The 26677-nt window shown below is 38.6% G+C and overlaps 1 protein-coding gene across 1 annotated transcript in view; it reads left to right on the top strand.

The window, feature by feature from the left end:
• Positions 1–13811, top strand: part of LOC142108256 (protein FAM240B-like) — a 43705-nt gene extending 29894 nt beyond the window's left edge. Inside the window, exon 3 of the mRNA XM_075191889.1 lies at positions 13513–13811. Within this exon, the coding sequence (XP_075047990.1) occupies positions 13513–13597 (85 nt within the window). The 3' untranslated portion in view covers positions 13598–13811. The remainder of the gene's footprint in view (positions 1–13512) is intronic.
• Positions 13812–26677: the final 12866 nt, after the last annotated feature.

Here is a 26677-nt window from a genome sequence, read left to right as displayed (position 1 = left end):
GTAATGAAATATCCAGCAAAACATTTCTTATCTGCATTGCTAAATGCATACAAACATGTGCTACATTACAATCAAATCTAAATAGTAAAACCATTCTCAGTATCAAGTATGTTTAATGTTACTCAGTATGTTTGTTATTTCTTGTTATCATTTGTTAATCTGTAGTTGATTTTTTTGAGTTTCAGTTATCTCTAAAGCCTCATCTGTAAAAAATAGAAATGTCCACAGTACCACTAGATTGTAAAAGATAGTACTTTGTATTTCATGTTCGAAATCTTGAAGATGTTAGATACAAACAAACTATTGTAACCAACTACATCGTCATTTAAAATTGCAACTATCTGCACCAGCAATTACAACCAAAGTGCTTAAAATAATTCAGATTGCTTTGTAGTTTTTGTTCATGCATATTAGAAATCTTTACTTTGCCAACTAAAAAGTAGAGACCCAGGGTAGAGTTGAACGTAACTTGGGCGTAATTTACAACATATCAGATGTAACTCTTTGCATATGAATGAAAGTATTTTTTTTAAATACACACATACATACAAATCCTACCATATACAGTCAACGGTGAATTCGCAATCAGCTAATCAGAAGTGGTTACTTTTACTACTACTACAACTATTACTACTACTACTTAATAATACAAATGTAAAAAGCATAACTGGGTCTGCATTGGCTTGCAATTCCGTGAACATACTCTTTCCATGCTAGGCCTAAGTTACAACACTCTTTCCCCCTCTGGTCACGTTCCTTCAGACACAAACAGGCGCAAGTCTGGATGCGTCTGCATAGAAGTCAGTACTTGCAGATTTTTTGTGGGCATGCGCAGAGGGAATTCACACAAATGAGCATACATTCAACTGTGCATCAAAAAATACTAATCAACAGATACATTGATTTATTCCTCATAAGCCAATAGCCAGTAGTGGGAGTGGCTCTTCATACAAACATTTGTTTTCTATCTAGATTTTCCAAAAAAAAGAACACAAAAGGAAAACAACAGCCAGTGCTAATGTTAATAGTGTTAATAGCAATATATTTTCAAAGATAATTACATATTGTCAGGTGAAATGACTTATGCCATTTACCTACAGGTGTTGTAACTGCATAAAAAAAACTCAGATGCAAACCACATCCAAAAACACATATAAGCACTATATGTGTGCCAATGCATTTGATGTGTGGTTCACAAGCGGTTTACGCACAGTTAATGTTTGATGAACACGCTTGCATGCATTTGGTTGTATGTCCAATTGCAAACTGCACAGAGCTTTGCCCATTAATTTCAGTGGGCTTTCCAGTGTGTAGAAACATTGAAATAAATGGGCTATTGTAATAAATGGAAGAAACATAGCTTGCAAATAAATACATTTGAAAAACAACTTGTGTAACACCCCAATTTCCTCAGACGGCATTAGAGTAGAGAGACAACAAGCATGGGTCTCCCATGCTAGAGTGTAAACAGGGGTACGTAAGATGGACAACTTGTGATGACCTATTTGGCTATAAAATGTCCCCTCTAATGTCTCTTGTGTCCCAGGCAACTGATAAGCAAATCCTTCAAATTAAATTTTTGATGTACGTACATTTAATTGCAAAATTCATAAATCAGCAAACTGATTTGTTGATACACCATACAAATTTTATTGGGCAATAATACTAATAAAATACAAGAATATTTAATGTATTTGGGAGAACATAGAAGGTGTCTTTAACATTACATGGTGAAATGGAAAACATGTCTGCTAAATATAGATTAGCAGTTGCTGTTTTAGTCAGGACAGAACAAGCTGAAATAATTAACAACAAATAGACCAGCCCGTTTGAAGTTTTCTTGGTCAACATCAGCAGACGCTCCAAGCCATTTTATTCTGATCTAAATCCTGAGTCATATTAAATGTGATGATGTATTTGTGACAACAGGTTTAATGAAGAAAACAAAAGTATTATTTTCCTAAATCAGAATTCACAAAAATAAATTGCTGCATACAATAGGTTTCATCAGCCTATGGTAAGACTGTAGTTATTTAAGACTGCAATGTCACTGTTAATTAAAGCGCCAATTATTTCTAACTATTCCATTTGTGTCAAAGCCCAATAGTGTTTCTAATTATAGAAACCAGAAACCTGGAAATAGTTCCAGAAGCAAAAGAATATATACTAACCATAGTTCTTCACTGTCCTTAACATTACCGTAATTAGGGTATTTCTCATGACAGGTGTTTGCTCTTGGCTGAAAGAATTATCAGTGGGGAGATATCAGTAGAATGATAAAATACATTCTGACACTAACACAACCTTTCAACAGGCAAAGCTCTGGTGCATCCAAACTATTTTTTTCTGATGTAAAACCCTTAAGGTTGATAAGGCTAACAACCATTTGCTAGTGGCATAGTAGTTTTGTTTAATAAAAGCAGGCATGGCCTAGGTTGAGTATTTATATCCATGCCTGATTTAACCACACTCACAAAAATGTTATTAATGCTTCACTTTAACCCAGTGCCATTACAGAAGTGGTTTGGAAATTGGCTACAACACCTTCTATAATACGGTTCTGGAAGACCTATCTAAAACAGTGTATTTGATAAGCAATTATCAAGTAACATCTGTTACATAATTTGGCTATCACAATGAGTTTCACACTGATAGCAATGTCTTTTTTAGATAACTGCTACCCTATATTGTAAATGGAGGTGATCTTTATGCAATTCTTTGGACATTCTTACTCAGAGACTTCAGCTACATAATGTGTCCAACATGGGTTCCAGCTTTATCAGAAGAATATAGAGATCTTCCTAAATAATTTACTTTAATATCTCAGTTACAGAATTAATAAAATATGTGTAACGAACCAGGCAATCAAAAATAGTTATTAAATAGATTAACTCTCCCCTCTCAGTGACCACATAAAGAAGGGGGGTTGAGAGTGAAAAATTGGTTTCCATGAAATTAATGTTGAATATTGTCAGTTTTTGGGGGTCAGTCTTCTACTGAGAAGCTGTCCATTTTCTAGCCTTCCCAAGGCAGCAGGACCCGAAAAGTATGTAAGTTGTCTGTTTCTCTTTTTATTCCTCTTTATTTTAAGAAACTGTTTAGCAATTGTATTTATGTGTGTCAATGTATTTTCCTTTCTATATAATAACCGTTGGGTCTTTTTGTCTTATTAAACTCCATTTAGTAATGTTCTGTCTTTGTGTTCTTAAAGGATTCATGTGTCAGAAAAGCTTGGTTATAATGCTACATTTAAGGCACATAATTATTTGGTTAACTTACCTATAAGTAAATCTAATGAAGTAAATGCCAGTGAGGGTCAGGGAAAGAGGTGAGATTTGATGACAGCATTGCATTATCACAATGACATTCTCAAGCTCCACCACTTACCATTCACTGCACTACAGTAAACTTTGAAGAGCCAAGCAATGGTGAGGAGGGAACTAAGAGTGCCATATCATTTCATACTGGCATGAAGATGCTCAGGAGCAGTGTCCTCTTTCAAAATATATGACCCCTGAGAAGTTATTCTCTGGTAATCATGTGTGATCAGCAGGGAATAAACCCTACACTACAGAAATAGTTAAGAAGTCCAAGGATGGGGAGGATCTCCACCAACCTGGCTTTAATACATATAGGGGTACCCTTATTTGAAATGAATAAAAAGTCCCTTTTTGCAAATGATATGGCTTCTTAATAGGTATTGTTTGGTGATTATGAGTGATCAATAGACAGTAATACCCTACACTGCAGAAAACAATAAGGAGCCCAGGTTGTTGGTGGGGTTTTGTTATGCTCATTCTTGCTCCAATTAACTTCGGGGACCCTTCCTTTGAAAACAGTTAGTCCCCTCTTTAAAATTATTTTCTGCCTTAGTAGTCATTGTCTGGGGAGCAATGCAATCACGATCCATTAGTTTTTAAAATACATTCCTGTCCATATTTTTCTAGAAAGTTTTCCACTGCTGAACAAAACTACAATGTGCAACAAAGCATAAGGTAACCATCATCACAGACCATAAAAATGGAACATATTAGTACTGCCAAGAGACTTACACCTCGACATGGGAGATGGACTGTTCTTTACTAGATTTAATTTTATTATTTCATTTCACCAGGTATGTAGAAGGAAGATGCACTTTCCAGAAGTTTTGATAGAAGACAAGAGTGTATTGTTAATGACTCACCTATTATCCCTGCCTCTGTTATATTGGGTGCATTGTCTCCTGATCTGTCTAAACTGTGACAGCAATGCAAAGTTTCTAGGCCACTTGATGTTCCTGGGGTTATTTTTGTTTGTTCCCAAAACCTATAGACAGAAGGCACTATCTGAACTACATGATCACAGATTTGCTTGTTACCAGGCATTAGGAAAATGGCCAAACTGGAGAAGGTGTTCCATTATGTCCTGGATGGTCTGCTGCAGCTGCTTACCATTTCTAAGAGGCCTTGGAGGCACATATACATGGATTTTGTGAGAAAGTTACCTGAGTCCAAGGGACGTACTGTAATTTAGATAGTAGTAGATAGATTAAGCAAGATTGTCCATTTTATTCTTTTGCCCCAATTCCCTTCTGCAGAAGTATTGGCTTCATTATTTGTTCAGCATATTGTGAAAATTCATGGCATACTTGAGGATATTGTGTCTGATCATGGAGTGAAGTTTGTGGCCTGACTTTAGAGGTCATTCTGTAGTTAGTTGGGCATCAAGTTTAGTTTATCGTCTTCATATCACCCACTGTCCAATAGGCAGACAGAAAGGTAAACCAAACCATGAAACTAGATATATTGGTCCTCACAAAAAATCAAGAAGATAAGCTTGCTTTACCCAAAAATTTCAAAATTTCAAACTCTTTTCATTGTTTCTTGTGGAAACCTGTGTTCCGATCTAGGTTTTGTTTAAAAAAGCAAGTTTCCTAACCCAGTGTTTATTAACGGTTCTGAACCTGATAGTCTGCATAGGATATCCTGCATCTGATACTCTGCATATACTGTTTCTTCCTGATCAATTGATTTTTAAAATAAAGACTGTCATTTTCAGTCACACACCGCATATTTTCTGACATGTTGTTTGGGATAACTCAGGGAGTAACTGAATACTTTCTAAGTGGTGGCAGAAATGGGTATGTAATAGTGAGTGTGAGATATAATTTTGGCATATTTAAATCATTTTAGACAGACTGGGTGGTTTTGTTGTTATTAACCCTTTCACACACACACATCATACATGCCCAGATGAGTCATGCCAATAACATTGAAAGACTGTATTATGTATTACTCGGGGGAGGGGGATTTAAAACCTATGCAGATCATAGCACTGCATGTAGGGATCCACTTTGTTGGGCTCCTGCTAGCCTGGCAGTATATAATCAATATTAAGGACTTGGTAGCCCCCAGTCCCTCTATTGGAAAGAATGTGTCTGGAGCTGAGATCCCATCTCTCAAGTCTGGATTAATAGAAGCAGTCTTATACTTAAATGGAGTCAGATGGTTTCCACATGTTTATACTAGATTGTACACATGTTTATCCTAGATTGTAATCAGATGACATTCCTGTTTCCTGGCTAGATGTTCCCTCCCAACATAAAAACAGGAAGTCTGAGTCAGCTGGAGCCCCTTCCACAAAAGCATGAAAGTGGTTAAAAAAGGGAGACTCTCTTAATCACCCAGGATTTATGTGAGGTTAGCTCAGGAATAGATGAGTGAGATCCTGCTGTCTCGACTGGTATCGTCTAGACTTCCCTAGAGGCGTGGAGTCTAACAAGGTGGAAGGTATTCACTAGAGACTCCCGCAAGGGAATTTGAGCTTCAGCGGTTCCATCCTGCAGGTCGCGGCCCTGCAGGGAAGTTCCCAGTGAGACAAATAGAGAACAGATTGAATAGTAGAAGAAATCCAATTCGGAACATCAAATGGTGATAATAAGGATCACCACTTTATTATAAAATATAATACAAAGTTCACTGAAGGTTGAGTAAACTGTAGATGATGATCACGATAATATACAGAGAGTAGGAACCATCAGTAAAGTTTAATAATGCAGACTGAATGCTTAATTAGCAAGGTCACCACTTATACCACTAAGGAGTGCAACATAATACAAAATTCAATGAAGTTACTGGAGATGAACAGATCAATGAAATCCAGATATGCAGCAGCGATGAATCACTGCCCACTACGGAGATGTAAAATGAGCCAGCACTAGACAACAATGTTGATAGTGTAGATAGCAAGCGTTGTTCCCGTGGCAGATACACTGAGGTCAGCAGAGTCAGGTATATACAGCAACGATTAGCCACAGCTTACCACAAGGATTTGGAACGAAACAGCAGTAGTCAGCAGTGTAGCCAGGATAGATGACAAGCGTTGATCTTAGCGATTGCCACTATAATGTAACTGGTGCACAAGGATCAGCATAGTCCAAATATATACAGCAACGATGGGCCACAGCTTACCACAAGAATATGGAACAAGGCAGCAATTAGTCAATAGTGCAGACCGAATAGGTAGCGGGTGTTAATCACAGTGATTACCACAAGTAGTGGAACTGGTGCACAGAGATCAGCAGAGTCCAGATATTTACAGCAACGATGAACCACAGCTTACCACAGGGATGTGGAATGAAACAGCAGTAGTCAGCGGTGCAGACAGGATGAATAGAGGGCGTTGATCATAATGATTACCGCGGTAGTGGAACTGGTGCACAGAGATAGCAAAGTCCAGATATATACAGCAACGATGAGCCACAGCTTACCACAGGGATGTGGAACGAAACAGCAGTAGTCAGCGGTGCAGACAGGATGAATAGTGGGCGTTGATCATAACGATTACCACAGTAGTGGAACAAGTGCGCAGAGGTCAGTGGAGTCCAGACACACAGCAGTGATGAAGACAGCTTACCACAGAGATGTGGAACACGGCAGCAGTAGTCAGTGGTGCAGACCGAGTAGGCAGTGGATGTTAATCACAGTGATTACCACAGGTAAGCTGTACAGGTGCACATAGTTCAATGGAGTCCAGACACACAGGAGTGATGAAGCACAGCTACCACAGAGATGTGGAACACAGGGGGGCATCAGAATCAGGTCAGGTATGACTTGAAAAACCAGCAATGAAAGGATGAAAGGAGGGGCCTTATAAAGGGAGGCTGACCAATAGCAGAACTGACTAACATGCAGATGAGATAATCACAGGTACAAGGCATAGCTGACAGCCTGTACTAAGAAGAGAGATTTAAAGTGAAAGTCAGTGTTTAGAGGCTTGGGTAGAGACCCAAGGAATGGAGTGTGACAATTTACTCACTCGTCAACTGATTTGATTTACCATTGTTCTTCCCAAGACTCTGTTAAATACCTGGGCACCAAAACAGCAGGGAAGAACCGCAGGTGGGGTTGCTCTTTTTTACCCCCCAAACCCAACCCCTAGATCTCATCAAGCCAATCCAAACACTGACACTGACCTTAGGATAAACTTGTAGGGTGTGTTTTCCCTTGTAGAAATTTTAGACTGGTTAAAAGACACCTGCAATGGAAATTCTATGTGTTCTTGGATACTCTGAGGTTGGTGTTGGAGTTCTGCTACCAGCTTCCTCATAAGTTCAGCCTGCAATCCTGCATCTAAGTCTCATCCTTGACCAGACATCTTGCAGCGGGCAAGCTCTGCACAAGCGGGAGCTGCTTGTGAGCCTGCACAACCGGTGTGTCTACTGGAGTAGAGGGACTGGGGTCCATACTCCTACAACGTTGGTAGAGAACTTGTGGCCAAATGGCCAGGACCAGCCCAACGCAAGGGCAGAATCATCAGCTTGCCGAGGAGTTATCAATAAAAGTTTACAGGGCTTACAGCTTGGCCTGAAATTTCTAACATAAAACTTGAAAGGTAAACTTCATAGCTACAGCTTGGCCAGACACTGTTTAACTGTTACTTTATTGGATTGTTCTACTTGGAAGGAACATCACTGAATTCTGAGCTCACTGATGTATCCACCTTCTGGTTGTCCCAACAACTACATCAGGACCACATTAAAAGCTACAACTTGGCCAGGGATCTTTATAACTAGGTAAAGTGACATAAATTATCTTGATTTATATGACAGTTATTGTAATATTGACTCTGGGATGCTGTGGGGGTTCTTTTGAGTTTGGTGCTGGTGATTATCTATTCTTGTTGTTGTAGTATTAGCTATTGTTTACAGTTGTGTTTAACTTCTGTAATAAAGATACAGTAGTATCACCCTTCTCTTCTTGCCTGTGTGATCCAAAGAACCTTAAGGTGTCAGGGGTATTTAGTGAGCTCAGGCTCTAAACCCTCTGGTATCCTGACAAAATAGATAATGTAAGTTTGTACACATCATAATCTTGGTGATAACTATGACACTTACCCATTATATGGAATATAATTGGGAAACACTGAGATGGAATTGGACTTAGAAATCCAAGTTGTCAGAAAGTTCAGTAACAACTCACAGTACCAGGCATTGCCTGTAAAGGAAAAACTGTGATTTATGAAAAGTGGGATAAATGCACATAATACAAATACTATTACCATTGTTTAAGTCACTTGTTAGACCACATCATGCTATAGGGTACAGGAGTGAGCACCTATCTTTTAGACATTGAAGAACTTCAGAGGGCAAATTCATTACTTAAGAGAATGCACAGCTAAAATTCTGAACAAAAGTTACACATTAGAGTAATTAATTTGAGTAAATACACTGAAGGACAATCAAAATATTTGTGTATTTAACGGTTTTGTACCAAGGTCCAGGTAGAGAACATTTACGATTGGAAGAGTGATGGTTTCATCATCTGCATAATAAGAGGTTCTTTATTGTAAAGCCCCTTACCAACTGGCATCAAATGCATTCCTTTCCAAGGTAAAGCATTGGTATGGGAATGGAACCTATTGGTTTGCATTTGCAGTCAGAAGCATTTGAGTTGTGGCTTATTTCATTTCCTTATGTTCACTGCAAATGAACACATAAGGGTCAATGAAATGTCTTCCATTGAACTCCACTGCTGTAAGTACAAGCACCCTGTACCCACTGCATGTGAAGCTCGATTGCATTTGTAAAGCTGTGCCAAAGGGGAAATACAATGGTAGAGGCCCACCAGAGGGGGCATGGCCAGCCACTAGAGAGGCGTAACCAAACCCGTAGAGGTGGTGTGGTAAGCCCACGAAGGACAGTTAGCACCATAGTGTAGTATATAAAGATTGCAGTGTATCTGTAAAGAGTACACAGTCTTGACCTGCCTCTTAGATTGGGCAAGCCAAGAAAAGTCACCAAAAATCGGGATTGTCCCACTAGAATCAGAGCATTTTACAGACTGTCCTGCTCTCTCCTATCTGTTCTTGTCACTTTCGCCACCTGTGGCTGCTGGTTTCTTTAGTTGTGGCTTATCTAGATTCTGGAGTGTTGGGGACCCTATTTGGAAAATAATGGGAAATAGAAATTTACAATTAGCCCCGAAGTTAAATCAATAGCATCCACAATTAATAATTAGGCCTTCCTCCAGCCCCAACATTAAAATAATATTATTCCCATTTATTAAATAGATCTATATCCCTCCAACCAACCCCAACATTAAAGTAATTTAGATTTTAGATTTAGTATTTACATTTAATAAATAAACCGATTTCCCTTCCTCCAAACAGCCCCAGCAATAAATTAATAGTATTTACATTTAATAAATATACCTATTTCCCGCAACCGTCACTGTCATTAAATATTTCATATTCACATTTAATAAATAGACCACATTTCTCCCCAAACTCACCCTGACATTCAATTAATAGCCCCCAAGCCACCCCATCTTAATGTAATAGTCCCCACAATTAAATTAAATTGCCCCACCAACACTCCACAAACAAAATAGCACCCATTAAGTAGCCACCACCTACCTCACACACACTACATTGCCACAAGCCCCCGATGCGATCACACAAGCATTCCATTGCCACAAGCCCACTGTGCCATCACACACACATTACATTGCCACAAGCCCCCTGTGCCATCAGACACACATTACAGTGCCACAAGCCCTCTGTGCCATCACACACAAATTACTGTGCACTTTCATCACCACAATGTGCCCTGTTATGTTCACACTGCGCCCTCCATGCTGCTTTTGCCCCCCTCCCTTCACCTGGCCCCCCTTAATCACACTGTGCAATGCTGCTTTTGCTCCCCCCTTCTCCTGGCCCCCCTTCATCACACTGTGCCATGCTGCTCTTGCTTCCCCCTTCATCACACTGTGCCATGCTGCTCTTGCTCCCCCCTTCATCACACTGTGCCATGCTTCTTTCCCCCATTCATCACTCTGTGCCATTCTGCTCCTCCACCTTCATCACTTTATGCCATCCTACTCCCCCCTTTCATCACTCTGAGCCATCCTGCTCCCCCTCTTCATCACTCTGTGCCATTATGCTACCTCTCTTACCACTCTGTGCCATTCTGCCCCTCCTTCATCACTCTGTGCCATTCTGCTTCCCCTTCATCACTCTGTGCCATTCTGCTCCTTCCCTGCATCAGTCTGTGCCATTCTGCTCCGCCCCTTCATCACTCTGTGCCATACTGTTCCGCCCCATCATCACTCTGTGTCATTCTGCTCACCCCCATCTTCCAATTGGCTGCTTTATTCTGTTTTCTTTTCTTCTCTTCTTGTCTTCTGTCTATTTGCTTGCTTGCTGGCACGTCCGACATTTAGTGCGAAGGGACACCGGTGTTGCGATCAGGTAAGTTGTTTTTAGTACCCTGCTCCACCCTACCAATGAAGAGGGCGGATCCATCTGGCATTGGGGCCACTGTGGAATAGCTTGACTCTCCGGTGGGCCAGTCCAACCCTACATAGATATATGTGGTCAATCTTGACCCTGATAACACCATTCTACAAAATGACAGCTAGTATCTGATTGGTATAGGCAATATCTCCACTTTTTCAAACCCGCAGTTTAGTAAATATACCCCCTAATCCCTTCCCCAACCACCTCTACCAGATCAAATAAAGCATAGGGGGGGGGGAAATAATTAAATTGAAATGCAAACATTGCATTTCCCCCATTTATCTCTCTTTCTTGTCCTCACTTCAAGTTTTCCACAATTGAAATAAAACTTTTGATAAAATGATATTTGAGCAGCTTGCTCATTGCTTGTTACACAGTCTCACAAAGCACGTTCAAATGTATGCAGCTCTTCTCCTTGCCACAAAGGGAGTGATTCACAGCTTTGGAATACTGCACTTTTATGACTGGAAAAAACAAAGCATTGCTCCCATAGGACAAAAGTTACCTTAAGAAGTGGTAACTTTCAAATATACATAGAACGGAAAGTGAGAGTTTTTTTTTTTTTTACAGTATTATCTTACCACTGCTAAAACAAACAACAAATGCATTACATTGTTCTCACATTTACGGTATTTTATGCAAATGTTGACACATGTGAAATTTGTTCAACTATGGAAATAATACTTATCCAAGTGTCCTAGCTGAATATCAACCTTTTAAACGAGCTTCATAGTTTTAATATGTTTTTACCGTTTTGTGAGTTGTATTTTTGACAACAAAAATACCTCTAGGAAGATTGCCTTATAGACCAACATGTGCCTATCGTTTAATAAAATAATATTATAAGTAGAGATAAAGGAATCAGTTAAGTTTCCTTTTTGTCATTAAACATTTCTTGTTTACGCAACCTGAACCCTAAGTAAATGTAAAAAAAATATTATACCAAGAGCCGTATTACTTTATATTAGATGTTTGATATTGGAATCACCTGATATCTGGAATCTGGGAAGACTATTATCTGAAGACTAATTGGAGAAGAGATGAGAGATTGAGGGTTAGATTTACTAAGAATCGAGTTTGGTGGCGGTTTGAAACTGCCACCCATCGCCGGCGGTTTAGTGGTCCAAACCGCCACATTTGCTTTAGGGCGGCTCGAGGCTTCAATTTAAAATGACTGGCGATGTATGGCGGATTCAAAAAGCTAAACCGCCGGAGGTTTTGTCCAAACCACTGGCGATTTGGATGAAACCGCCATCCAAAAGGCAGGACAGGACAGTTTTAATACCTGCTTCAGTATGGCTTGATAGTTCAAACATGTTGTTTGAACTATTTTGTCATTCAGAACATAAGAAAAAGCACTAATGACATTTAAATTATGTTGGCAATAATTATTTATTGATTAAGGAGCAAAATTAATTAAATATTAACTTATAAGGGGGAAAAAGTTTAATTATATTAAGGGGATAAAATTATTTAATTATATTATTCGGACAATATGTAATGACAAATTGTGCAACATAAATAATTATATCCACCATTAACAATCAGTTAATAATATTATATATTCACACTTCCCACATAATATAATGTTATAATACTGTCCCCTTAAAAAAGTATAAAAAACAAAATTCTCTCACAAGTTAATATTAAATTAATTTTGTCCCTTAATCAATAAATAATGATTGCCAACATAATTAAAATGTCAATGTTGCTTTCCCTTGAGCAATCTCGCCATTCACAACCACCTCTTTCATTTTGGCCGTTTGGATGGCTGTTTTGAAAACCCCAGCTTAGTTAATGCGATGGTTTGTATGTTCATCATTGTTGAAATCGGGATTGCGGTTTGTAAAGTGATGGTTTTGAAAAATGTAATTTCTGGCCATTTTTACGGCGGTTTGGGCTTTAGTAGAAAACCGTCGGAAAAATAGCCAAAGAGTGTTGGTTTGAGCAAACTGCCCTTTAGTAAATCTAGCCCTTAGTCTGCTTGGTAGTATATATGTTTATGTGTATTGAGTGATTAGCATCCTGAGTGATTTTATGAATATATTGATTTGATTAGTGCTACAATAAATACTACCCAAATATTGACTTGTTCTTCTTTGTATGTATTATTCAAACGAATTATTGAATACTTTAAGTAGCGTGTACAGTTTCCAGAAATGTATTATATATCTCATTTTGACAATGCCATCAACAGCTTAAGAAAAACTACTTTAACTTCTGGGATATACTTATGGTCAATTACAAAGAGTAATAAAAGGCATATACCTGTGTATCAATGTTTTCCCCTACTTTGAGCCCACCAACAATGCATATAGATTTGTCGGATGGAAACTTGTAGCCGATTCATCTGGCTAGGATGTAGGAAGAATAAGTTTCCAGACACCTGAGGGTAAATTTATCAGGCTGTGGGTTTGAATAAGTGGAGATGTTGCCTATAGAAACCATTTAGATTCTAGCTGTCATTTTGTAGAATTCACTAAATAAATGATAACTAGAATCTGATTGGCTGCTATAGACAACATCTCCATTTTTTACCCCCTGTAGTCCTTCTTATGATTGCCCATGTGCAGAATTTTATCTGCTGTACATCATGCCCAAGAACTCATTTTCTTATACTCTTTGTAACAGTATACTTAGTCATAACTGGGAAAAAAAAGCAGTGTAATAGCTCCAGTAATACTTTTACCATTATGCTGCAAATTTTGTAATATATATATTTTATTTCATTATTAGGCTTCGTAATGAATGGATGGAGAGGCTGGAGAAAAGGATTGAAATTATGAGAAGTCAGAATCAAAACAATAAGGACAACGTGTGAAAATTCTTCCCTTGTCTGCAGCTATCTATGGAAAGCCTAATAGTTTATGCTTCATAAATACATTAAAAATGTTTCTATTTTTAGTAGCTTAATGCAAATGGGATCATTAGTTGAAGGCCAGTCTACTTCAGATGCAATAAACATTCATCTACTTTTGCATTCTAAAACAGTAACCTTAACTGAGCAGAAATAATATGTGTTATTAAGTCAGCATACTAAAGTGCTATTGAAATGATTTTAATGCACTGAAAAATATTTTGTTAAGCTTGGATATATTTTTAAAAATGAATTTCATATGACGCATTTGATACGATATATTATGTGAGATATAGTACAGTCTATTGAAGGTTTTAAACTTGCTAATCGTCTATGAACACTATTTTTATCTCTAAAACGCTGGATAATTTAAGTTCTATTAAAAGCTGTTATGCACTTAAATGAAAAATAGCAAACATTTGGTGTGTCTAAAATCATAGTATACCTAATTTCTTGGCTATTGTACTGTTTAGCAGCAATTCCCTGCTTGTGTATACAAGCTCTCACAGTTTGCTGTGTGTGTTTTTTTTTTTTTCAGAAATGGTATTTTGCTTTATACATCTCTCCCTTGATTTTTCCCTTCATAAATCATGTATAATAAGGCTCAGGACAGCAAATTATTTGCTGCAAGAAATGGGAATTTTGCAGGTCGACTGAGACAGGGCATGCCTTGCGTGCAAGGAGGTCACCCAGCAAATCTTATAGCACATAAAACACAGTTCAATCAGTATATTTATTGCACACATCTTAATGAACTTAATGGACAGAAATTAATGGTACATAAATACTGTCACTTAATGCAGGCAGATAAACCTGTTGAACTGGTTGGTAAATGTATGTGAATATTTAATATAACTATCGGGCTACTAAATGGAACATAATAAAATGAAAGCAAGGATTCACAGTTTCTCTTTAATGATTAATTTCTTAACCCAAAGCACATTTAGCTGAGCATAGCCTAGACAAGTAGTGACTGTGCATACTGCATCCAAGCTAACAATTCCTCTACTGCTTAAAAACATGACAGGGTTAAAGATCATCTTTGTTCTTTGTCACATTTTCGATCCTTTCCAGAAAATAAAATAGCCTCCCATTAATATATGTATATACATAGCTTTTTTATAACATTAGCCAGGGGAGGGCTGGCAAATTTTTGCCCCGGGGGCAAGACTCAACTCAGGAGCCTATTTTAAAGAAAAAAAAATGCAGATGGCCCAGTGACCCAGGCCAAGGTAGTCAACTATGGGATGGCAGATGCCCCCTGCCCCCCAGCCCAGCCTGCCCCTGACATCAGTGGACCTAGAGTGTCAAATCAGTGATTTCTGTTACCTTTTGAATAAGGAAAAATCACTGAAGAGCTTGAGCTGTTGTTAGGTCTAGAGTTAACGCTTGGGATGGGTTGACATTTAAAACATGTCAGATTTAGGATTAAGACTATTCTATAAAGGATATTGTAAGTAATTATCTTGAAAGCAAAGATTCTCACTCAAAGCAAAGATCTGTTGTGTGCTTTGGACACCATGGGGCTGAAATGGACATGTTTGGAAACTTAATTGTGAGACCTGGAGGACTTTTATATAACTGGTGTGTGTATCAAACAATTATACTCAATAATATAATTTACAGCAAAGAGATGCTTGAATAATAGTTTTAGGGGTATATTTGTGGTACATGGATATATACAGTAAAAGTCACATCTCTTGCTGTTGTCATCTTTTGTATTTTGCCACAGAGTGCACTCAGACCTGAACTGTTATTGCTGGTCTCCACTGATCGTTCCTCACCCACTCAACATGGGGCAGCACAGTGGTTAGTATAACTGCCTCATAGCACTTGGTTAATGAGCTTGAGTCTAAGCAGGGCCCTATCGGTCTGTATGTTCTCTCTGTGTTTGCGTGGGTTTCTTATGGGTAGCTCTGTTTCATCCCACTGTCCAAACCATATTGATAGTTTAATTGACATCTGACCAAATTGACATGTGTGCGTGTGTGTGTGTTAGGGAACTTAGATTGTAAGCTCCAATGGGGCAGAGACTGATGTGAATGGCTGCACAGTCTCTGTACAGTGCTGCACAATATGATTGGCAATATTTAAATAAACAATAATATTAATCAGTGGGGGCTGGATAGAACTCTCAGACTAATGCTGGGTTTGTATTCTATAGCACCAGTGGACGAATAGGTGGAGCCCCCATTTAGTGGCTGGGGGCCATAGTGTAGATCCCATTACCCACCTGCTCCCGTTGTCTGTCTTTGATACAGATAAAATGTATTTATTAATTATACTGAGTTATATCTATTGGACTAAAATCTTGTTTTTTTGTCCATTAAATAAGTATCTTGGCAATCAATTAGTTGTCACATCTGAATTGTTTCACACTGAGAATAGCATACTGACCCATTTATTTATCATTTTATAGAGCCTCTTCTGGGCAAACACAGGTAGTAATGACGTGGATTTGAATAGCCTGGAAGAGCACCTGTCACTCTTTGCTATGGAGAAAATAATTGCTCTATAACTTAAGTGTTTACTGTGATGCTATAATGTTATTGCATAAGATGAAATCCTTTTATTTGATGAGAAAATCACTTACAGGTATTTAACCCTGGTGTCTGTTTTCCTTACAGCTAGATACATGTTATTATAAAAATGCATTGTAAATGTAGATGAACTATCTTCTCAAAGACCTCAGAGTTGGTTTCCGATTTAAATAGCTATAGGTACTAAACTAAAATGGCAGGTTAATTTACATTCACTATATCCATTTTACAGGGTACACATAATGCATTATGCACCGATATTAAGATATATACTCTTAGTGTAATTTATGCAAGGTGACATTCAAATACTTGAGCATCATTGTGTGGTAGTTGTTATTTGTTACAAATATACCAAAATAATATTTTGCTTAGACTAATGATCCTTCTAGTTCATGAGGAGCAGCTGACAACTGTGAGAAATGAATCTGTCACAAAGCAACACACTGCAACCCACTCTTTCTGTATATGGAATATTTTAAAACTGTTTTGTTACACTTGCGGGCACAGTAGTCTGAAGAGATTTAAATAGGTTTCTGTGCTGGACATACTACAGCAAAATGAACAGAGGCATTTAGGCAATTTTGCTCATATCCAATGAAGTGATTTACAAAGGCCTATTTTTTGTACAGCAAAATTCAGCCAGCTTATGATATCAACTTTTTACATTATGTCAATTTGAGCCTGCTAATTCAGTAAAATTATTGAAAAGGGACCAAGAAATTGTATTAATATTCTTATGAATTGCTTAATATTTGTAATGATGTCAAAATGTCATGTTTGAATGCATTGATGTTTTGGGTTATGTGCCACAATGTCATGATTTGTTAATATTTTATGGTTTTTAAATATAGGGTAATGTCCTGTAACTATTGTTCCAAAAGATCATTTCAAATTAATGACCTGCTCTCTCTTTGGAATTGTTTTGTGTGCAGATTCGCTGTACCTTGCTTTACAAAGCAACTCGGTCTCGCTTGGTGATATTTCTCTGTGATATTTCTCAGATAACAAAAACAAAAATGAAAAGTAAAACAAAAGTAGGTATAATAATGGCATTAGCTATGTATGGGGGGCACCATATGTGTATACTCTACAAAACGCAGTTTCCTCCACCTAGTAAAACTAGAAAAAGTTATAATAGACAAAGATTTTGCTTAACCATGCATTGCATTGGATCACTGTATGTGATCCCTTGTTGATCTGTAGACTGATGTCTTGTTCTTGTTGACGGTGAAGTGCTGGGGGCACAAGAGTGTACAGAACAGGTGGAAAGAGGGGGACAGGGTGAACATTATTGGAAGTTGTGACTGAGGTTAGTCTTAGAGGAATGGGTGATGGAGAGTGTATTAGGGTGAGAGTGTAGGTGAAAGAATAGTGGGGTTTTTGAAGGATGGAAGTGGTGGAGACAGAGGCCCGGGGGGTGGCAGAGTATGGAAGGGTGAGAGGTGACAAAGGCCCAGTGGGCAGCAGAGTATAGAAGGGTGAGACATGATAGAGGCCCAATAGGGGTGGCATAGTATGGAAGGGTGAGAGGGGACAGAGGACCAGTGGGTGACTGAGTATGGTAGGGTGAGAGAGTAGTGGGGTTGTTGAAGGGTGGTGATGTCAGGGACATAGGCCCATCAGGTGGCAGAAGGATATAGGTTGGAAAAAGAACCCACTGAAGCCACATATTGGGAGACAATATTTTAAAATATATATTATTATTTAAAGCTTGGCTTAAACCATAGAAGTTGCTGCAGATCTTTGCTCAGATCAAATGGAACAGGCCATTTCACAGGCATGCAAAGTTAAGGTGATGCATTCTTCGGATTTTATTTTTTAATATAAAATATCATTCTGTACTGTATTTGCAAATTCTGCACTTTACATAATTTATAGTTTATTAATAGAGCTGGGACAAGAATGGAGATGTCTGAGTTAATCTAAAATGATAGGGGAATTCCAGGTAGAACAAAAACGATTATGGTCAAATTCCATGTCAATTTTCTCACCCAAATGCTGAATGAAGGGAATATCTCATGGAACAGTTTTAAACAATTGGTTCATCTCTAGTTTAAACATATCATCATCACCATTTATTTATATAGCGCCACTAATTCTGCAGCGCTGTATAGAGAACCCATTCACATCAGTCCCTGCCCCATTGGAGCTTACAGTCTAAATTCCCTAATGTAGACACACACTCACACACAGACACAGACAGACAGAGAGGGAGAAAGACAGAGAAGGGAGACAGACAGGGAGAGACTAGGGCCAATTTTGATATCAGTCAATTAACCTACCAGTATGTTTTTGGAGTGTGGGAGGAAACAGGAGCACCCTGAGGAAACCCACGCAAACACAGGGAGAACATACAAACTCCACACAGATAAGGCCATGGTCGGGAATCAAACTCATGACCCCAGTGCTGTGAGGCAGAAGTGCTAACCACTAGGCTACTGTGCTGCCCAAAAACATAGATATAAGTCAAATATGTCTACCCCTTCAGACTCCCAAATTAGGATGTTATCTCCCAGATTTCCAGGAGAGCAGGCAATTCCCCTGCATGGTGAACGGGAAGGTGCCATGATGACATAAAGCGTGCCTTCAAGCAAAGTAGGCCTTGCTCTGCCACTTGATGATGCAAATTGCGTCAAAAAGTCATGCCCACCACTTCTATCCAAATCAACCTTGCCCATCTCCTGAAAAGGAGGTATGCAAAATAGGAATGTAAATTATACATAATTACAAAGATAGTGTCCTTTAAAAAAATGTTATTACTCTACTCAAAGAGGTTGTCTACATTGATTAGGGAACGACAGCTAAAGGGGATAAGTTTATACACACGCTCATATATTCATGCATAAACACACACATGCATATATCAACCACTTCCCTCGTCATCCTTCTCAAAAATATTAAATTTTCCAAGAAACACATCGCACAGTAAATATACTTTCAAAAAAAGTAAATTTAATAAGCACATGCAATAATACAATTTAATAAACATGATTGAAACAGTAAAAAGCCCCAACTCTATGTTAATCAGGTATACACAGACTACAAATGGGAAAAAGAACAATTAATTAATAATACAGAAGAGTTCAAATAAGTGAAGGGAAGTGCTTCTAACCAAACATTATTATCAATCAATACATTTTTATCTCAGTAACAGTAACCTAAATGGTGGATTCAATTAATTAGTTAGTTTTAGTTTCCTGTCTTCAAAAAGCTGAAATTAGACATTTATTTTTTAAGCTGCCAACTAACTGTTGATAGTGCTGTTGCTTATGCTATGTGTAGTCGCTGCAAATAATAAAAAATGACAATGCCTTTAACTGTTCATGTGAAGAAAATGAAACTTTCTGTATGATCTCAACAGTGTTTTTCAACAAAGTATAAAACAACCACTAAAGAAGGGGTTTTCCAGATTTGCGATACCAGTGACATTTCTCATATTCTTAATAAGTAGTTACATCTTTTCCCCGTGGTAATCCAGCTCCAGAGTTCTTAATGTCAGAGAGCAGCATTTAAAAGCTTTAGAGATTCTGTACAGCTGTCTAAGACATTTGGTCTGGGTGCTTCCCTGAAGAGAAGAAGTGCCATCCATATATTCAGCCGGTACAAAAAACTTTTGTCAGGGAACTGTTAGAGCGTATGAAAGGAAAATTGCAATGATAGATCATTTTTTTTCTGACAAAGGATGAATTGGCATCATTAGGTGGTAAATGAAGTATTGAAAGAAAAGACCATTCTGACATTATTAAACCAAAAAGAAAAATTTTACAGACTCGTGGCCTCATCACGGCTTGCTATATTTCTTTGTCTACAGTTTGATCTCTCTAAACAGTTATATAGCAATAAAAGCAAAGTGCCCTCATTTTAGCTGTCCATATCATCAGAAAAATAATGCACATTTATAGAAGATAAGACAGATTGAGCTTATGACATTCAGAAAAATAGATTTCATGTAATAGTTATCTATACATCTTAAAGCCTAGTGCAATTTGAGAAAGACCTATCTACCAACTTAAATGTGTGATGAAGTTTTCACTTGTTTTTATGAGGTATTACATTGTAATTAGTAAGCATTTATGTGGCAATTGTTTGGAATTACTGAAGGATGGTTTCGTTTCCAAGAAGGTTAAACAACTGAATTATGGAAAAGATAACACTTTACATTTAGGGCATACTCCGATAATATATTAGTTACTTTTATATTTTGCTTGGGTTGGTTCAAAATTGTCTCTGTGGCACTTGCATTTCTTTATTTAAATGTAAGCTGGAAGCTCAGAAGCAGACTCTTCCTGTCCTTTAAAATGAGAAACTGGGAACCCCAAACATTATCTACTAGGGCTTCTGCTACTATTAGTGACCACAGAGGTTTAGCAAAGCGAATGTGAAGCCATGACTGAATGCTTTCAAAAGAGAACTCCAGGAAGGCAGATGTAGATTTAACAGGATCTCCCAAATTCTCCTGCCAGACCTACTATACCTGAATATGGGAAAGTGCTTTGAAAGGATTGAGATAAATCGATATATGGAAATATGTTTAACCAATAGTGACCATATTAGGATCTTATTGGAGGACAAAAAGCTAAGTGGACATAAAAATCAATGAATTAATGAGGAGGTATGGTTGAGGATGTCCCCTCCCTGTGTTTGTCTACTAATACATTAGTTTAGAGTGTAGATAGTGCCCCCAGTATAATGCTATGTGCCCCAACAAATCTGAGTGCTACTGTAATGAAAGATGCCCTACAAAGTGAAGGCTGTTGGACCTGTAGTGTCATATTGGAAAGACAGACACCAATTCAATATTCTCCCAGTTCCTCATTCACTACATTATAGCACATTCAATCCAAAGAGATCCTCTCCTATCTTCCTATTTTTTCTTGCAATCCAAAGGGAATAAAAAAAAATACATGTTAACAATGCTGAATTGCTCCTTGTGGATCCCTGACGTGAATAACAGGCTGGGAGGCCTGACCGCAACTAATCAATCCATAGCAGTTTTGCTCTAATTGCATATAATGTGAGAAAGCCACACTGTTTGGCTAGTTGTGACTACCCACAACTGGGGTCTCAGAGGACTTCATTGTAGCAATGATAAAATGATATGAATCAACCTTATTGCAACAATGAAGTTCATTGAGACCTCGCATGATGTTTGGCCACAACTAACAAATCAGAGTGGCTTTCTCGTGCTTTAATTAGAGTGAAGACGCTTTGTTTTGGTTTGTGCTTACAGGCCTCATCATCAGCTATTTATATAGTGCCATTAACTCTATAGCGCTTCACAGAGAATTTACATCAGCTCCAGTCTCATTGGAGCTTACAGTCTAAATGGTAAAACTACAAGCGCCAGTATGCTCTGGTATTCAAGAGTATGTTATCACTTGTAGTTCTATAAGAACCAGCACATCCAGCAGTTTATGGCTGCCAGGGCTGCTGGGACCAGTAGTTCCACATATATACAAAAATGCTTCCCCCCCCCCACACACTATTTAACACTATTACTCCAACACCAACCGCATACAGGTGGTGGGAGGAACCCCAGGGCCATTTTTTAAGGGATGTGTTTTATTTTGTGTGGCCCCAATTCTCCCAGAAAATTAAGCACTGTGTTGGCCAGGCTGGGCTGTGTTACAGTATGACAGGGGGTCCCTACACCAATAGGACCAACCCTGTCTGTGATAGACTGGTGCTGGATGCTTCTATTTGCAGGGGGAACCAGTGCAGTTTGTCTCCCTACAATTGCAGCATCCAACAGCACTGACCACTTTTGAGGGGGTGGGTACCATTTTTAATTCTTTAATCATTTTTATTACATATTACATATTACATTGCAAATGTCCATGTTGATGGCCATCAGCAGCAGTACAGATCTTTGCTTCAGGGGTCGAGCACCACAACAGGTACACTTACTGACAAGTGTATCTGCAGGTATGTCCATCTCTAATAACTTTGCGTGAACACACCTTTAATATACTCTGCCTACACTTACACACCCCTACACTCCTCTGTTCTGCCTTTCCAGCTGTAACGAGGCAAAAGTCTGGGATACTCAAAAATCATAATACAGATGACAGCACAGGTAGTAGTATGAATATGTTTGTTTTAAGCATAAAATTGGGGCTTGCATCCAACTCAGAATAAGCCTCTATGTTTCTACACCAATGACAAATGCTTTAATGTAATCATGTTTGTGACACACACTGCAGGAGACAGTTATTCAGGTAAATACATGTCAAGAGGGAAAGATTTATTTTGTTAATTACAATTTAATTTTAATAGTATTCAGTTAGAAAATAATAAATAGTTAAAGCTTTGACACATAAAGTAAGGAATGTGAGCTATGTATCCATTGTTTATTATTATTTATATTTATTCATCTCTAGAGACCATTTTCCAATACAACGTTTTGGACAGATTTAGACCCCAACCATGGCTTTATTGGCTAGGTGCCCTATTAGCATTTTTTTCTGTAGTAAAACTAATTTATATCCTTACCCTTCTAACCTTTTCACTGGCTGTATATAAATTTCAAAGACTGCCTGCTACTCTCTATTCGTGCCTCTCCTGAAGATTTAAGCTAACAGTCTTTGGTAAAGTGTTCGAAAAATTTACCTGTCATGAGTTGATGATAGTTAATCTAGATGTGGACGCTGCAGTGGTAACAAGTGTAAAGGACACAAACTGCTCACTGTCACATAATTCAATGGCAATATAGCACGACATTGCTGCACTTCAAGGGTGAAGAGGAATTTCTAAGTTGTTTAAATCTTTTCTAAGAGTGATTTTCTTCCATAGAAATAAATTACAACTGTGATTAACACACAAAATGTTTTAGACATTGGACTCCATATTCATTTTAAGGAACTTGCGCAAATGAAAATATATAATGACAAAGGTAACTAAGCTGTATGAGCTACCTTTAGTTACCTATATACATAGAAATCTGCATGTAGGAAAAGTCACTGATCCTAACAAGATCTCAATGCATCTCAACCCAACAACAATGGGGGTCTTAGCCAATCAGAAGTTATTATCTAGTGCTGGCGACTGTGATGGTTATTAGAAACATGTATTTGCCCCAGCCCTCAGGTATCCACAATTGATATGGCTACTGACAGGTGTATATATGCTTCTCCATGCGGGTCTGTCTCATTTTGCTATTACACAAACATGCCCTTACTGTACTCGGTCTGCGTTTAATTGCAACTTTCCTTTGCTGTCCCAACCCCTCCATGCATAAAGAGATACAAGCTCCAAATCTGCATACAGACGTAGGTGTGCGCTTTTTGTTTATGGAGATGTGCAGTGCAAATTTATGTATTTTACACTAAGCAATCAAGCGAACGCCCAACTCAGCATGAGCCCTTTAGTCTGTAGGTCATGTAATAACAAAGTCACATAGTGATATTTGATTGCAAATTTTTAACAAGAACATCACCTTTCCATCTCCATATAGTATGTTTTTTATTGACTTGAGTACTATGCAACTTCTATATTCTAGTAACTAGATGTATAGTTTTTGCCAGCACAGCTCCCAGTCTGACACTCTAGGACTGGATGCTTAGGCTTACAGACATGGCGCACAGCCAGTTAGGCTAGGGGACTGGTCCACCCCTCTTTGATGAACTGACTGGCTCCCTTCCTGTTCTTCCTCTCATTTTCTTCTTCTTCTCATCCCTCCCCTCCTATGTCTCACTTTCCTTTCCTTCTCTTCCTATTTCATTCACTCCCTCCAATTGTCATAGACAAGTCCCCTCTACACTTTTTAGTACATGTGAATGAGTACAACAATCATCTGCAAATCAAGTAAGTGTAGACATGGCATTAATATAATATATGTGTATGTAGATGGTAGTAATATAATATCGTTAATTACTGCAGCACAGTGGCACAGCAGTTAGCATTGCTGCCTCACAGCCCTTGGTTAGCTCCCTCACAGTCATGTGTTTGATTTCAACTAGGGCTCTAACTGTGTGGAGTTTTTATGTTCACTGTGTGTTTGCATGGATATTATCTGGGTGCTTCCTGGTTTTTTTAGTGGGGGTTATTTCTATAATGTGAGAGTTATTCCATTAATCTATCTGCAGATTGGGGATATTAATTTAATATGAAATCTCTGTTCATTAAATGTTTGGGCTATTAATGTAATGTAGAGTTCATAGGGGCTATTTATATATTTTAAGGATTAATAATGCAGTATGCTTTCCCTCTGTTTCAAATGTGGGACCTAATAATTTTATGACAATACTAGTTGGGAGGATGGAGGTCTATTTATTAAATAGTGTTGCTTTAATGTTGGGGCTGGTTGGGGAAGGAAAGCCTGGAGTATTTGGCTTTTCAGGAGATGAATAGTACATATCTGTTTTTCAAACAGGGCCACAACATTACAGTATCGGGCTAAGCACCAACAGAGCTTAAGATTTCAGCAGCAGCCGCATATAGTCAAAGCTACAATAACAGGTAGGTGAGCAGTACAGTCTGCCAACAGTCACAATTTTTGGGGACTGTTCCTTGCAGTCAGCTGGCAGAACAGTAATGACTTTGAGGAATTGTGTACCGATTTCTGAGACAGTTGGGTGGTATGACACACTTCACGCTGCTCTCCTAACCAGCCCCTAGAAGCTGTACTTACTCTGCTGCGCTTTGCAGTGGAGGTGATTAAAGTACTGCACTGTATTACACAGCAGCAGTTTGGTCCATGGTATGGGCAGTCTGTGCAGAACGTCAATGATGTCATCAGTGGAAATCAGCAGTGTTCTCTACAAAATTGTTTCCCAAATGGAGCAGCATGGGTAGAAGCAGCTGTGAAGACCATGGCTGAATTCCACTAGACACGGCAGCAGGTAGGAATCTCTGGAGTGTGTGAGGGAGAGGCTTCTGTCACAGGGGACAAGGGGAGAATGGTGGGGAAGAAAATGTCACATATAGGAAGGGGGAAAGCACTTCTCTAGCATCTCTAAAAAGGAACATGGGTAAAACTATATTTTCCATAAATGCTTGACTTGAAGAGCCAATAAATAAATAGACTGGGAACAAAGAGGTCTATGTTTTAAGGCAAATTTGGCAGTAAGAGCAGTGCATTTCCACTGTTTCCTCCATTTTTGTATTCTCTCAGCAATTTTACATGCCCTGACGAGGAATCATTGCAGATCTTTAATGAACATGCAACGCGTGCACTGGTCTTTTCCCTCCAACGCGAGTCTAAATTCTCTGTTTCCTGTGATCACAGTAGTAGATGAGAGTGATAGTTGACAACCTTGGAGAGATCACTGGCAGAGTACATTGCATTGCAGCAAAGTGTCAGTAGTACAAAAATGAATATAGGTACAAATGCTACACATAACTGCAGCCATTATATAAGTGAGCCATTATCAGCCTCTATATAAGTGAGTTTAGGCTGAGTTTGAATTTTAAAAGCATTTCTGTTGCTGACAAGTCTTCATTGCAACTAGAACAATATACTGTATCTTTGTGATTTGGCAGCGAATGTCTAGAGCCTTTGCAGCTGGCTCCATAAAGAATTACATTTACCAGCTGAAGTGACAGAGCGATTAGGGAGAAGTTATCAAGTTTTTTACTAAAAACTCTGTTACAGATGGTACTATGTAGCAGTGTTAATACAGTACTGTAAATTAAGTATGTACTCTACGGGCCTGAGTCATTAAGGAAAGTAAGGCAAGAAAAAGGAGTAAATGTTCTCCGGGACAAACCATGTTACAATGGAAGGGGTGCAAATTAATTTATTATTTTGCACATAAGATAAATACTGGCTGTTTTTTCATCTAGCACACAAATACTTGATAACTTTAATTTTACACTGAAATTTAAAGTTGAACTAGGACATGCCCTACCCCAATTATAAATCTGTGCCTACATTTTAACATTACCTCCCCCTCAAATGCAACATGGTTTTGCCCAGATTCAAAGCTACTCTCTTTTTATGCTTTGCTCTCCTTAATGACTCGGGCCCTACAAGTATACTGTATAGGAGACATTTGTGTGGTTTCCATGTTAATGCATGTGTACGTGTATAAATGTAGGGGCTCATATAGAGTTTTTTTGTCTGTTTTATTTATGTACAATGTACAAATCCATACTGTGCATGTGCACAAACTATGCATACTCATACGTCTGTATGCAGATTTGGTTGCATCTTACACTTCCGACTCCTTATGCTTGGAGAGATGGAAAAAGGGAGGGGAGAGGCAGTAGAGTGTAGACCGAGTACAGTAAGGCTTAGTTGCCAACTCCTCACTCAATCCCTCCAGGAGATGCCTGGGGGGGAGGTGAAGTGTGAGGTTGGAAGGGGGTGGGGGAGGGCATGCTGAATCTCTTCATTTTGATGCAATTCACCGCAGGATGTGTGAGAATGGCCTGTTCTCCCAGGAGTTCAGGAGGCCTACCCGGAATTCGTCACTCTCCCGGGCACTTCGGGAGAGTGGACACGTATGCACACCTGAATACACTTGCATAAAACATCTGTCAGGAACTGTGTCTCTTGCAGGTG

This window comes from Mixophyes fleayi, chromosome 1 (assembly GCF_038048845.1).
Source record: "Mixophyes fleayi isolate aMixFle1 chromosome 1, aMixFle1.hap1, whole genome shotgun sequence".
In the NCBI taxonomy this organism is placed as follows: Eukaryota; Metazoa; Chordata; class Amphibia; order Anura; family Limnodynastidae; genus Mixophyes; species Mixophyes fleayi.
The sequence above is the reverse complement of the archived record's forward strand: the minus strand, read 5'-3'. Positions and strand labels throughout refer to the sequence as shown.